Raw genomic sequence first — 13,519 nt, 5'->3', positions numbered from 1 at the left:
CTCCAGGGTCATCGAGGTCAAGAGGTTTAATAACAACAGAGGTTCAATAAGAGGTTCAATAAGAGGTTTAATAAGAGGTTCAATAAGAGGTTCAATAAGAGGTTTAATAAGAGGTTCAATAAGAGGTTCAATAAGAGGTTCAATAAACATCTGCTTCACTGACAACCAGGGAAAGTACAACAGCTGTTGGGATCCAATAATCTTTAGTGGCTTTGCCAAAAGGTTTGAGATTGGTTTCACTGAACACGTTCCCTCCGCGGGGAGAGGGCTTCACCCCTCGCTGACCCGTCCTGGGTCCTCGGGGGGGGGGGGGGGGGGGGCATCCTGAGGAGGGGCTCCCGGCTGGGTGTCTAACAGCGGGGGGGGGGGAGACGACTAACAGCATGGGGGGGCCCTGTGGCCCCCGTGGATCAGAGAGCTGAGGCTGATGAGGCCCCCCCCCCCCCCCAGAGAGGATTTGGCGGGCAGTGAACCAGGGCTTTATCGACAGGTTTAATCTATCGCTTTAATCTACTCCACAAGTCTAGTGTATTATCTAAAGATAGCTGACTACAACAAAGCCCGGACCGGGACCAGACCGGACCGGGACCAGACCGGACCCGGACCAGAACCAGACCGGGCAGGAACCAGACCGGGCCGGAACCAGACCGGACCCGGACAAGACCGGACCCGGACAAGACCGGACCAGGACCAGACCGGACCGGGACCGGACCGGGACCAGACCGGACCAGGACCAGACCGGGACCAGACCGGACCAGGACAGGACCGGACCGGGACCAGACCAGACCAGGACAAGACCGGACCAGGACCAGACCGGGACCGGACCGGGACCAGGACCAGACCGGGACCAGACCAGGACCAGACCAGGACCAGACCGGGACCGGACCGGGACCAGGACCAGACCCGATCAGGACCAGACCGAACCAGACCGGGACCAGGACCAGACCGGGACCAGACCAGGACCAGACCGGACCAGGACCAGACCGGGACCGGGACCATGACCAGACCGGACCAGGACCAGACCAGGACCAGACCGGACCAGGACCAGACCAGGACCAGACCAGGACCAGGACCAGACCAGAAAGAGACCTGTACTAGAACCAAAGCAGTTCTGAGCCAGCTCAGTACTGGACCAGTCCCAAACTAGACTAGAACCAGTACCAGACCGGTATCCAACCAGTACCATAAGTGTCCTGAAACCGTCCCCCACCAGACCAGAACCGGTCCCAGACCAGAACCAACCAGTACCAACCAGTACCAGACCAGAACCAACCAGTACCAACCAGTACCAGACCAGTACCAACCAGTACCAGACCAGTACTGCACCTGAGCAGGCCGGGTCCCAGAGCAGCACCAGAGCAGCACCAGGTCACATGACGTGGCACCAGGTCACATGACGTGGCACTTGTCCTCGGCCTTGGAGCGCAGCCCTGTGACGGTAGCCGAGGCCTTCTCCTTCATCTGCTCCATGTCCATGTTCTGCAGGGTGCTCATGTGACCCAGCAGGGAGGCGCTCTGCTCCTCCTCCCCCCCCTCGCCCTCCACCATGGACAGCAGCTCCTCCGGGACGTCCACCTCGTCCCCCGCCTGCTCCAGGATGCTGTCGTCACGCTCGCTCTGCACGGGGACCAGGGCATTATGGGTAATGGAGTCTTATGATGGAGCCTTAAGATTTTGCATCGATTCTCTTTTCAAAGGTGAGGCCAGAAGACTATGAGTTAGTGTGTGTGAGTCTGGCTGGGTCTGTGTGTGTGTGTGTGTGTGTGTGTGTGTGTGTGTGTGTGTGTGTGTGTGTGTGTGTGTGTGCGTGTCTGGTTGGGTCTGTGTACTGATGTGTGTGTGTATGTGTGTGCGTGTTTGGCTTGGTCTGTGTACTGATGTTTGTGTGTATGTGTGTGCGTGTCTGGCTGGGTCTGTGTACTGATGTTTGTGTGTGTGTGTGTGCGTGTTTGGCTTGGTCTGTGTACTGATGTTTGTGTGTGTGTGTGCGTGTTTGGCTTGGTCTGTGTACTGATGTTTGTGTGTGTGTGTGTATGTGTGTGCGTGTCTGGCTGGGTCTGTGTACTGATGTTTGTGTGTGTGTGTGCGTGTTTGGCTTGGTCTGTGTACTGATGTTTGTGTGTGTGTGTGTATGTGTGTGCGTGTCTGGCTGGGTCTGTGTACTGATGTTTGTGTGTAGTTGTGTGTGTGTGTGTTGCGTCACTATCCATGCTCTATCGGCAGTAAGCCTATCACCATGGGAGTGTCAACACGCAGACGCCAGAGATGCAGATCTATAGTCGTGTGCGTGTGCGTGTGCGTGCGTGCCTGTGTGCGTGCGTGCGTGCGTGTCACCTTGGGCAGCCTGTACTTGTCCCTCAGACAGGAGCGTAGTGCTGCTCGCTCCGCTTTCTTGACGAGGAACTCAGCGTCCCGCTCGCCCCTGCGGGTCAGACGTCACTCAGAGGATTAGTGATCAGCGTTCCCCTTGGGGGGCTTTCACAGGCTATCATTAGATATTAGATTAGAATATGGTATCCTTATATATTATCATATGGGATCATTTATGATATATTATAGCATCAATTATTATCTATTATATTCATCATCATTATATTATCATATGGTATCATTTATGATATATTATAGTATATATTATAATATATTATCATATCGTATGATTTATGATAATGCCAGCTATACATACAGTACAGTAGTAGATTTTTGATTTTTGATAAGTTTATATAACATTAGTAATAACACAAATGTTGGTGAGCAGGAATGTACTTTAGTCTAGAATGAGGGAGACAGAGAGGTAATTGTATGTGTATATCTATATCTATATATCTGTTCTGATATAATACTGGGTAGATATCCTGTTTCCTCCTTCACTCTCAGCCCTCATGCTATTTATGGAGGACCTGTAACATGAACCCTGCTGTTTGCATCCTATTCTTCTGTGATGAAACATCCTAGAACCTTAAGTCCTCCTCATTTCATACCAAGAGAAGTCATATAACACCACACAATGCACTGATTAACTGTCTTTGGTGGGAAACACTAGTAGTGACATTTAATATCAACCTGAAAATAACATCTGCTGTTATTCTAATTATACATTTCTTGAATTTAGCATAATTGTCAAAGCTTAAAAATAGAATTGTCCTCAAACCGTCATAGACAGAACACTCCTACTCAGTGAACCGCCTCTCCCCCCCTCCTCTCCTCCTTTCCTCTCCTCCTCTCCTCCTCCACCCTCCTCTCCCCTCCTCCTCTCCTCTCTCCTCTATTCTCCTCCTCTCCTCTCCTCTCCCCTCCTCCTCTCCTCCCTCTCTCCTCTCCTCCATTCCTCCAACCTCCTCTCTTCTCCTCTCCTCTCCTCCTCCACCTTCCTCTCCTTCTCTCCTCCTCTCCTTTCTCTGCTCTCCTCCTCCACCTTCCTTTCCTCTCCTCTCTTCCTCTCCTCCTCCTTCACCCTCCTCTTCATCCCTACCGTACCCCTCCAGGCTCCGTACCATGTGACCCACCAGAGAGGTCAGAGGTCAGGGTTCAGGGGGACTTACTTCTCCTCCACCAGCTGTTTCTGGTACTCCTCCTGCTGCTCGCGGGTCATCTCTGTGGTCGTCATGGTGCCCGGGCTCCTCCTGTCCTCCTCCCAGAATGCAGCAGGGCTTCTGTACGCCCTGCGGTCGAGGGTCCCGCGTGGACCTTTCTCCTCACTGCCTCTTAGTTTGAGTTTTTACCTCCACAAGCTGAGGCCGACTGGACGGAGAAGACTCCCTCTGTGTGGCGGTGTGGCGGTGTGGCGTGTGGCGGTGTGGTAGTGTGGCGTGTGGCAGTGCATCCCTCCGTCAGACACTCTGTCTGTGGAGAGCCTGATCCGGGGGCAGATGGAGTCCCTCCTCTGAGCCCTCTGGTCCACACACGGGGTCACCCAGGCAGGACGGCAGGGGCGGCCAATCAGGGACCTGATGCAGGCGGGGGCCGCGACACGCTGCTGGCTCCCGTCTGCACGTGACGACGGGGGATTAACCCGTTTACATAAGAGGGCCGCCTGCCTGCCAGGACATGTCCCAGAGTCAGAGACATGCAGGAGGACATGTCCCAGAGTCAGAGACATGCAGGAGGACATGTCCCAGAGAGGGGGACGGGGGGGCTGCAGGAGGACATGTCCCAGAGAGGGGGACGGGGGGGCTGCAGGAGGACATGTCCCAGAGAGGGGGACGGGGGGGCTGCAGGAGGACAGGTCCCAGAGAGGGGGACGGGGGGGCTGCAGGGGGACAGGTCCCAGAGAGGGGGACGGGGGGGCTGCAGGAGGACAGGCCCCAGAGTCAGAGACATGGGGGGCCTGCAGCAGCCCTGTCTCCTGACCCCCAGCAGGACGACTTCCCGGTCTCGGGTCCAGACCAGAGACCGGGTCCAGACCAGAGACCGGGTCCAGACCAGAGACCGGTAGAGCGGGTTGACTGTTAACCAGAAGGCTGCTAGTTGGATCCCCGGCTCCCCCTCGCTGAGTGTGGAGGTGTCCCTGGGTAAGAGACCTCCCCCTGACTGCCCCTGACCAGCTGCCTGCCGCCTTGCATGGCTGACACCGCCGTTGGTCTGTAAGGTGTGAATCTATTGAAACATTCCTGAAACAATATCAGTCCATCTAAAGGGAAGGACGGCAAAGACAGAGCAGTGACCCCTCGGGTTGGAACGGCCTTCATGGACCTGGACTCCTCTCCCTGGGGGGGCTGGATCAACAGGCGGGCGGGGCCCATGGAGCTGATCAACAGGCGGGCGGGGCCCATGGAGCTGATCAACAGGCGGGCGGGGCCCATGGAGCTGATCAACAGGCGGGCGGGGCCCATGGAGCTGATCAACAGGTGGGCGGGGCCCATGGAGCTGATCAACAGGCGGGCGGGGCCCATGGAGCTGATCGGGGGGCTGGACAGGCTCCTGAATGGATGTCTCTGCGTCGGCCCACAGCCTAAAGGGGGCGCAGAGTGGGCGGGAAGCACCCCTTAATGAGTTACAACTGGTTACTTCATAGCATTGAGGAAATATAAATAAATCGTACTGGTATTAAGTAGAAGAGCGATGGAGGATCAGGTGTTTCCCCAGACCTGCTCATCACTTAACAGTATATAGTAATATAGTACAGTATATAGTAAGATAGTAATAAAGTACAGTATATAGTAATATAGTACAGTATATAGTAATATAGTAATAAGAGTCGGTGGTCTTTCCTGTCTGTTTGTGGCCGGGCGGTCGCGCTGTGAGCACGAGCCCCCTGGGAGAGCAGTGACGGTGCTCTGGGGCTTCATAATGAAGGCTGCTGCTGGGAAACAGGCAGACGGTGGTGTCTACTGCGTCACTCTGTACCGCTGAGACAGGAAGGGAGGGTGGAGCAGGATGCGAGCCTGCAGACCGCACACCAGCGTGAGCTGCTGTACCGACAGAGAGGAGAGGAGAGAGACGGAGGCAGACTGGGTCCCTAATCCCCCCTCCGCCACCAGACTGACAGAACACAGCCTACAGGAGGACCATGCTGCACTCCGGGGTGAAGCTCTGCGCTCGGCTGCTGCTGCTGTCCCTCTCCTGGGGGGGCACCCATTCAAGTAAACCGCTGTTTCTCGTTTAGGACTGTGTGTGTGTGTGTGTGTGTGTGTGATGGGGCTGTGTTAGCATTGCACTGCATGATCTGTGTCTATGACTGCTGAATGGAGTGACCTTGTGAGGAGAGATGGGCAGCGGGGCAGATGAGGTTCTGTAGCGGGGCAGATGAGGTTCTGTAGCGGGGCAGATGTGGTTCTGTAGGGGGGCAGATGAGGTTCTGTAGCGGGGCAGATGTGGTTCTGTAGCGGGGCAGATGAGGTTCTGTAGCGGGGCAGATGTGGTTCTGTAGCGGGGCAGATGAGGTTCTGTAGCGGGGCAGATGTGGTTCTGTAGGGGGGCAGATGAGGTTCTGTAGGGGGGCAGATGTGGTTCTGTAGCGGGGCAGATGTGGTTCTGTAGCGGGGCAGATGTGGTTCTGTAGCGGGGCAGATGTGGTTCTGTAGCGGGGCAGATGTGGTTCTGTAGCGGGGCAGGTCAAGGTTGTTCTCCTGGTGGGACTCTCGGTTTCCTTTGTCCCTCGACTGCCATTCCTTCAGACGCACCGTTTACACGAGACTGGGCGAGACAGTCTGTGCTGTAAACACACACTGTGTGTGTGTGTGTGTGTGTGTGTGTGTGTTGAACTTGATCGAGAAAAGGAGTTCATCGTCTTCAACTAACCAGCACATGTTTTAGTGGGTGAACTGGTTTTGTCTGCTTGTTTACTGGGAAGCAGGGGGACCCGGCTCCACCCTGCACCCGGTGGTCTCCGGACCCCCGCTCAGCTCAGACGTGAGGAGTGTGGTGTTCAAAGGTAAGGCCTGCTGGACGGGCGTCACTCCTGTCCTCGTTGCCCTCCATGTGTGATCTGCTGGTAGAGTCTCACTCAGGGGGGGGGGGGGGGCAGACGACCCCCGCTGGCTGAAACATTCCGTCGACCACTGTTAACTCAAGTCTGCATAAATTCACGACTAGTCTGACATGGACTACTAGTCTGTATACTGGACTACACTTGTTCCTCCAAATCAAACACTACTAGATGAATATTGTGGTCTGGATGATTACCATAAAACACACAAGGTCTACTTCAAAAGCATTCATTTATCGAGGCATGAACCCAATATGCAGTCTTATCAAGCATAAATCGACAGCGTTGGATGTGGTTCCTACAACCCATCCCCATCCTCGCCACTCTCCTCCAAGCTCCTTGGTGCCGTGGCGATTGAACCTGAGCGTCTGAATCTAGCCGGTGTGGGTCTTTCTGACGCGGTACCTCCGCCCTCCTCCCAGGGGAGAGCCAGGTGGAGGAGGTCCAGGTGGTGCGGCCCCTGACGCTGGCCCTGGAGTGCACCTGGACCGGCAGCCAGGACCGACCGCACAACATCTCTGGCTTCTGGAGGAAGGACGGGTCTGAGCTGGCGGACAGCCGGCACCCCGTGCTGCTGGAGAACCAGCAGTATAACCTCAGACGGGCGTGAGTACTGACGGCAGTATAACCTCAGACGGGCGTGAGTACTGACGGCAGTATAACCTCAGACGGGCGTGAGTACTGACGGCAGTATAACCTCAGACGGCCGTGAGTACTGACGGCAGTATAACCTCAATAACCTCAGACGGGCGTGAGTACTGACGGCAGTATAACCTCAGACGGCCGTGAGTACTGACGGCAGTATAACCTCAATAACCTCAGACGGGCGTGAGTACTGACGGCAGTATAACCTCAGACGGGCGTGAGTACTGACGGCAGTATAACCTCAGACGGCCGTGAGTACTGACGGCAGTATAACCTCAATAACCTCAGACGGGCGTGAGTACTGACGGCAGTATAACCTCAGACGGGCGTGAGTACTGACAGCAGTATAACCTCAGACGGGCGTGAGTACTGACAGCAGTATAACCTCAGACCGCCGTGAGTACTGACGGCAGTATGACCTCCGACGGGCGTGAGTACTGACAGCAGTACGACCTCAGACGGGCGTGAGTACTGACAGCAGTACGACCTCAGACGGGCGTGAGTACTGACAGCAGTACGACCTCAGACGGGCGTGAGTACTGACGGCAGTATAACCTCAGACGGGCGTGAGTACTGACAGCAGTACGACCTCAGACGGGCGTGAGTACTGACAGCAGTACGACCTCAGACGGGCGTGAGTACTGACAGCAGTACGACCTCAGACGGGCGTGAGTACTGACGGCAGTGTGTGTTCACCATCGTACGGTCCCCATGCCTCTGGCTCGCCTCAGACAGGCCCCCATTGTCTCCGGTGCCCTGGTCCATTGTGTCTGATGTAGGCCATCCCTAAGCCGCTCACAGCTGGTGATCAGACGCTCACTGCTCTTCCTTTGCAGTTGAATTTTATGATGTTTTAATTTTAATCTTAATCCACTAAAAAGACGGGTATGGATGGTGGTCTCAGAGGGGGGCGTACAGTTCAATAATCAACATGGAAGGCTAAATAAATGATGTATCAAAAACAAATGGTTAAGAAAAACTGGGGACCCAACTGCTGTGTTTCTCTGGTTCAGGTTCAGCATCACTGATGAAGAGGGCTTGGGTAATTACTCCTGTGTCTTCGACAATCAAGCGGAAGTAGACTTCATTTTGGCAGGTAAATATTATGTAATGTTTAATGTTATTAAATATTAAACAGTTATGAGGACACCTCCATGACCCAATCACACGCCTGGAATATCAGTCCTGATCCTGATTGGTCATATGTCATTGGAGAGAGCACCTAGTAGAAAGAGGGATAAGCACCCCCTATTGGCCCTCCAACGCCTCGACCAGAATAGGCTCCAATAGGACGTAGGCCGTGAGGCTAGACCGTAAGAAAGGAACTGAGAAGAGAAGGAAGCACCGACTTCTGATGCGTCCCTTGAACAACCTCCGGCTGCCTGTTAGACGTACGTATGAACGGAGGCATCCTGATATTGTCACGTCTGTGTTCCAGCGCCGCGGGTCGGGGAGGTGAGAGATAAGCCCATCGTCAGCTACGTGGGCGACTCTGTGGTCCTCCAATGCAAGATGGAAGACACCAAGCCCCAACCCAACTCCTGGACCTGGTACCGGGCCAACGGAACCGACAAGGTGACTGAACCCTTCGTTCGTGTTCACGTCCTGCTGTTAACACAACACACATTACACACACAGTATACGGCGTGTACAGGGACGTGATAATAATCAACACACAGTAGTCCTAAAGCTTCCTGAACGGGGCCTTTGATATCGTACTGCTACTTATTGAAAGGGCAGCAACCCACTTGACCAAGTCACTGAAATCAGCAAACAATTTGCTTTGCAGTGGAGCTTTAAAGGTCATCGTTTATGTACATCAGAGATGTTCGTAAGTCTTCAGATGCAAGTCAGTCTGGAGTCTTTGACCCCAAGTCTGAGTCAGTCTGGAGACTTTGACCCCAAGTCTGAGTCCGTCTGGAGTCTTTGACCCCAAGTCTGAGTCAGTCTGGAGTCTTTGACCCCAAGTCTGATTCCGTCTGGAGTCTTTGACCCCAAGTCTGAGTCAGTCTGGAGTCTTTGACCCCAAGTCTGAGTCAGTCTGGAGTCTTTGACCCCAAGTCTGAGTCAGTCTGGAGTCTTTGACGGAGTGGCCTGAAGTCCGCCCTGAGGACTACTGACCCGCGTGGGTCTGAGTGCACTGGTCCTTGTTCCCCATCGTCCTCCCAGGAGCTCCTAGACCCTGAGCCGGACTCCCCCCGGTACCAGATCCACAACCAGGAGGGGAAGACCAAGCTGACGGTGCGGAACCTGACGGAGGCGGACTCCGGGGCCTACTACTGCGGGGCGGTGTACGACATCAGCGTGACCCTGAGCCGCGTGGACCTCCGGGTCATCACCTTCCTGGAGCCGCTGAAGCCCTTCCTGGTGATCGTGGGCGAGGTGCTGGTCCTGGTCTCCCTCATCCTGCTGTACGAGAGGACCCAGGCCCACGGGCCGCAACCCGGTACGGACAACGTCTGGAACCCCAGACCATCGGGAACCCCAGACTACCTGTGACCCAGACCACCTGGGACCAAGAGTCTTAGACCTCCCTCAGGGGTACACACACACCACCTGGAACCCCAAGTATTAAGGCTCAGTTATGTTCCCACGGTGACGCAACGCAATGACCACCCGAAGCTTCGATGCGGTCTTGACCCTGTTCTGGTTCTGCGTCAGGTTTCGGGGAGCGGACCAATCACAGCCCTTGCTGCTGTGGCGCCTCGACAATCTTTTCAGGAGGCACATGTCAGGACCTTGCGGCGGACGCAAGGAGGGTCCGCAAAGACGTAAGGGGCCCATACCCCCTTGCGTTGCGTCGAAGTGGAGCCATAACTAAGCCTTCAGAACCCCCACAGGCCAGACCTCCTGTCTCCTCCCGTCAGTAAAGTGATGGTTCTGATAAATCCCAGAAGGTAGTGACACTTTAAACCCTGCATCAACGGCTGCTCTTTTCTTCACAGATAATACATTGAGTGATGACCAAGCTCATAAACTGTGAGTATTGTTGCACTTTTGTACTATTCAAACAGCAGACCCTCCTACCTGCAGCGCCCTCCTGTGGGCAGTCAGGCCATCCTCCACACACATGCAGGTTGTCTGGCTGAGCCCTGGGGAGGGGCACCCCTCCCCTGGGTCTTGACTCCGTCTCCCCGTCTGTGTTCAGGACCCCCGACGATGCCGGTGGAGAGGTCACGGATTCTTCCACCAGGCAGCGGAAGCTCTGACCGGCCCATCGGATTCCTCTTGCCCAGGAAGTGTGTTTGTGGATCATTGTATTATCAACAGAACAGCGCTTTATGAACTAATGTGGGCCGACCTCAGACCAGTCTCACTTTGGATTGGAGTTCGCTCAAACTCCAAATATTAATGTTATCTCTGGAACCAAATCTATTTCATTTTGTCTTTGTTTCAGTGACTAATTCAGCGCTCATTATACCGGTGTTTAACACTTTTGCACAGTGCCTTAAACGGTCCAACAGTACCAGCTACTCAGCTGATCATGAGGCTTTACCTGCTCTACACATCGGCAAACAACTGCTTCCCTTCTCAACCTTTCAGCTCAGAATATCCCTCCTCAAGAGGCTGTGCCTGTAGCTCTCATAACGTGCAACCAAAAACCTTTAAGCGTCAAATATCCAAATAAAAAAGGTACTAAAGAGTTCGATTCAGATTCTAATTATTTGTTGCCCAACACAACACACCCTCTAGTGGAGGAAAGCTGAGTTCCATGAAGACATGAATGATGCAGAGTTCCTGTGGCCGTAGGAACATGCTTCTCTGATCTCTACTCCCCATTACTCACTGACACTGTACTGTTTACTGGACTAACCTTGTTCAACCAAACCAAACATTACTAGATTAATATTGTGGTGCGGTGGATTACAGTAAAACACACAAGGACTACTTCAAAAGCATTAATTTATCGAGGCATGAACACAATTTGCAGTCTTTTCAAGCATAAATATACAGCGCTGGATGTGGTTCCTCCAACTCATTCCCCGTCCTCGCCACTCTCCAAGCCCCTTGGTGGGATCAAGTCTTTGAGGTTCTGAATTCTTGATAACATGGTTCCAACCGAAGTGTCCTCAACATGATCCCTTTATCGTCAGAATCAGAGGGACCTGGACTAGACCACGGGCCGCTCCAGGACCTGTCGGGGGTCTAGGACCGACCCAGGACCGGACGGGGGTCTAGGACCGACCCAGGACCGGACGGGGGTCTAGGACCGACCCAGGAGCAGTCAGGTCTCTGAGCCCCCCCCCATGCCTTTCAGGCCTCCAGGGGCCCCCCCAGGGCACTCAAGCCTCCAGGGGCCTGTTCATGAGGAACTGGACCAGCAGCCGCAGCACGCCGTCGTCCAGACCGACCACGCGGCCGTCCTCCACGCCCTGGAACAGACGCCGGCTCTCCGTGCCCCACAGCACGTTCCTCCGGGGGTTGTCCACGTCCGCGTCCACGGACAGCGCCAGCGTGTTGAGCTGGTAGCAGAAGAAGGAGAAGAACTGTCCGTCGGTGATCACGGCCTGGGACACGAAGGGCCGCGGCACGTCCTCACGCGCCCAGAAGCCTGAGGACCAGAGGGAGAACATGAGGGGGTGGGGTGAGAACCTGAGGGCGTGGGGTGAGAACATGAGGGTGAGAACATGAGGGTGAACGTGACCCTGTTGGACGAGGCGTGGAGGAGCCTCCCCACCAGGCCAGATGTTCTAAGGCGTCTGTGCAGCTGTATTATTGTCTTTAAACAGGGCTTTTCAGCGCCAGGATTGGCCGAAACCATCCTGGGGCAGAAGAGAGTGAAACGCCCGTTCAGCTGATCTGAGCCACTCAGGCTTCAGATCTGAATCAAGGCCCACCTCACACACACACACACACTCACGGGAGGAGCCCCCCATCCCCTACCCTGGTAGGCGGCCTGCGCCCCGGTCCAGCAGAAGAGGCTGGCCAGGCCTTGGGCGCGCAGCAGCGCCTCCACCTGGTCCTCCTGGCCCCTGCTCCCCAGCCGGGCCCGGTGGTACCGGTCCTGGACCACGTGGAACTGGGTGTGGCCGTAGCCGCAGGGGTCCGGCAGCTTGGCCCCTGACACACACACACACACACACACACACACACACACACACACACACACACACACACACACACACACACACACACACACACACACACACACACACACACACACACACACACACACACCAGGTTGAGGCCACGAGAACTCTGACTATTCACGTTATTTTTAAGAAGGTGCATTCTATTTAATCTATTATTATGGCTCTGCCTCCACCGCTACCTGTGAAGATGTGGTTGTCGTACTGTCGTTTGAACAGAGGCATCATGTCGGGGGACACTTTGATGTCCGGTACGTCCAATCCAAACGCAGCCTCCATCGGAGCAAACTGGAGACACGCCCACAGGACAGAATCAGGTGGTTAAGGAGGTGTTACGGTTTAAAACGAGTGGTTTGTTGGAATCAATCGTCTGATTACCTGTGGCAGTTGCTTAGGTATCCTAATTTGACTGTGTGGCTTGTCATCGATCTGGAACCTGATTGGCTCAACTCTGCCCCTTCGATGGCCACGAGGAATAATCCTCTGACCTCTCGTCCAATAGAAATTCACCTCAGGTTTTAGATCTAGAATGAAGAGTTACAAACGGTGGGTTAACGAGAGACCGAATCATCATCCTGTGTGCACAACGCTTTGGTTATCATAAGCTCTTATAAGATGATAGTGGGCAGCATATTAATCTCACACAAACACACACACACACGCACGGGCCTTTGCGTACCTCTGCTCGCCAGGAGCAGTAGGGGGTTGTGTTGGGCCAGGCAGCCGGTGACCCCTGCGACTAGGTTCCGCATGAAGGGCTCCACGAAGTGCTCCTGCCGCCGGTAAAGGAAGGGCTCCCGCTTCTTCATGTACCACTGCTCTTGGAGAACCGCATGACTGACCAGGGATCGGATCTCCTCGAACGTGTCCTCCCCGATGACGGGTAGGGCTGTCTGTCCGACCGCGGGAGCTGAGTCCTCCGGAGGCTGTCCGACCGCGGAGTACACGTCGGGCAGCCCCGGGATGTAGGCCGTCTTGGTGAAGTGTTGGTGCCATTGGTCCGCGTTACGGGACAGCGTCTGGGGGAACACGACATACTTCTTCCGCTGTATTCTGGTCAGAAGCCGGATCTTCTCCTCCACGGCCGCGGCTTTGATGTCTTCCAGGCGCAGCTCGTAGCGGTACCGCAGGGAGGACTTGCTCTTCGCGGTCAGCGAGGGCACCACGGCTGGGTAGGAGGGCTGCTTCACGGCCGCCTCAGCGTGGAGGCTCCTCTTGGTTCTCCAGAAATGCACATTTCGACGGAGTAACGACTGCAAGGACAAGCGTGTGCGGGCCGCCATGTTTCCACTCGGAGGTCCCGCCCCCTGGTTCTTCCTAGTGTCGTCATTCGTCTAGACCACGCCCCCTCCTGTCT

At 55.0% G+C, this 13,519-nt stretch overlaps 3 protein-coding genes across 4 annotated transcripts; 1 reads left to right on the top strand and 2 right to left on the bottom strand.

The window, feature by feature from the left end:
• Positions 1-8: 8 nt before the first annotated feature.
• Positions 9-3,935, bottom strand: cplx4b (complexin 4b). Its single transcript, XM_060065703.1, has 3 exons — positions 3,543-3,935; positions 2,335-2,422; positions 9-1,617 (listed from the first exon to the last, which is right to left on the bottom strand). Exons 1-3 carry the CDS (start codon positions 3,605-3,607, stop codon positions 1,390-1,392), a joined length of 381 nt encoding a protein of 126 aa, XP_059921686.1. The 5' UTR covers positions 3,608-3,935; the 3' UTR covers positions 9-1,389.
• Positions 3,936-5,180: 1,245 nt separating this feature from the next.
• Positions 5,181-10,731, top strand: emb (embigin). 2 transcript variants are annotated; one of them, XM_060065690.1, is made up of 9 exons: positions 5,183-5,582; positions 6,293-6,373; positions 6,850-7,033; positions 8,086-8,168; positions 8,511-8,647; positions 9,242-9,518; positions 10,018-10,051; positions 10,221-10,311; positions 10,517-10,731. In XM_060065690.1, the coding sequence occupies exons 1-8, from the start codon at positions 5,510-5,512 to the stop codon at positions 10,279-10,281; spliced, it is 930 nt and encodes a 309-aa protein (XP_059921673.1). In that variant the 5' UTR covers positions 5,183-5,509; the 3' UTR covers positions 10,282-10,311; positions 10,517-10,731. The 2 variants fall into 2 exon arrangements, with proteins under 2 accessions (XP_059921674.1, XP_059921673.1); XM_060065691.1 differs by having other exon boundaries at positions 5,181-5,582; positions 6,296-6,373; positions 10,221-10,731.
• A 227-nt stretch (positions 10,732-10,958) lies between these two features.
• On the bottom strand, positions 10,959-13,489 carry mrps30 (mitochondrial ribosomal protein S30). The gene is made up of 5 exons (XM_060065671.1): positions 12,842-13,489; positions 12,541-12,686; positions 12,345-12,450; positions 11,957-12,133; positions 10,959-11,624 (listed from the first exon to the last, which is right to left on the bottom strand). The coding sequence occupies exons 1-5, from the start codon at positions 13,443-13,445 to the stop codon at positions 11,356-11,358; spliced, it is 1,302 nt and encodes a 433-aa protein (XP_059921654.1). The 5' UTR covers positions 13,446-13,489; the 3' UTR covers positions 10,959-11,355.
• Positions 13,490-13,519: the final 30 nt, after the last annotated feature.

Source organism: Gadus macrocephalus, chromosome 11 (genome assembly GCF_031168955.1).
Source record: "Gadus macrocephalus chromosome 11, ASM3116895v1".
NCBI lineage: Eukaryota > Metazoa > Chordata > Actinopteri > Gadiformes > Gadidae > Gadus > Gadus macrocephalus.
The sequence above is the reverse complement of the archived record's forward strand: the minus strand, read 5'-3'. Positions and strand labels throughout refer to the sequence as shown.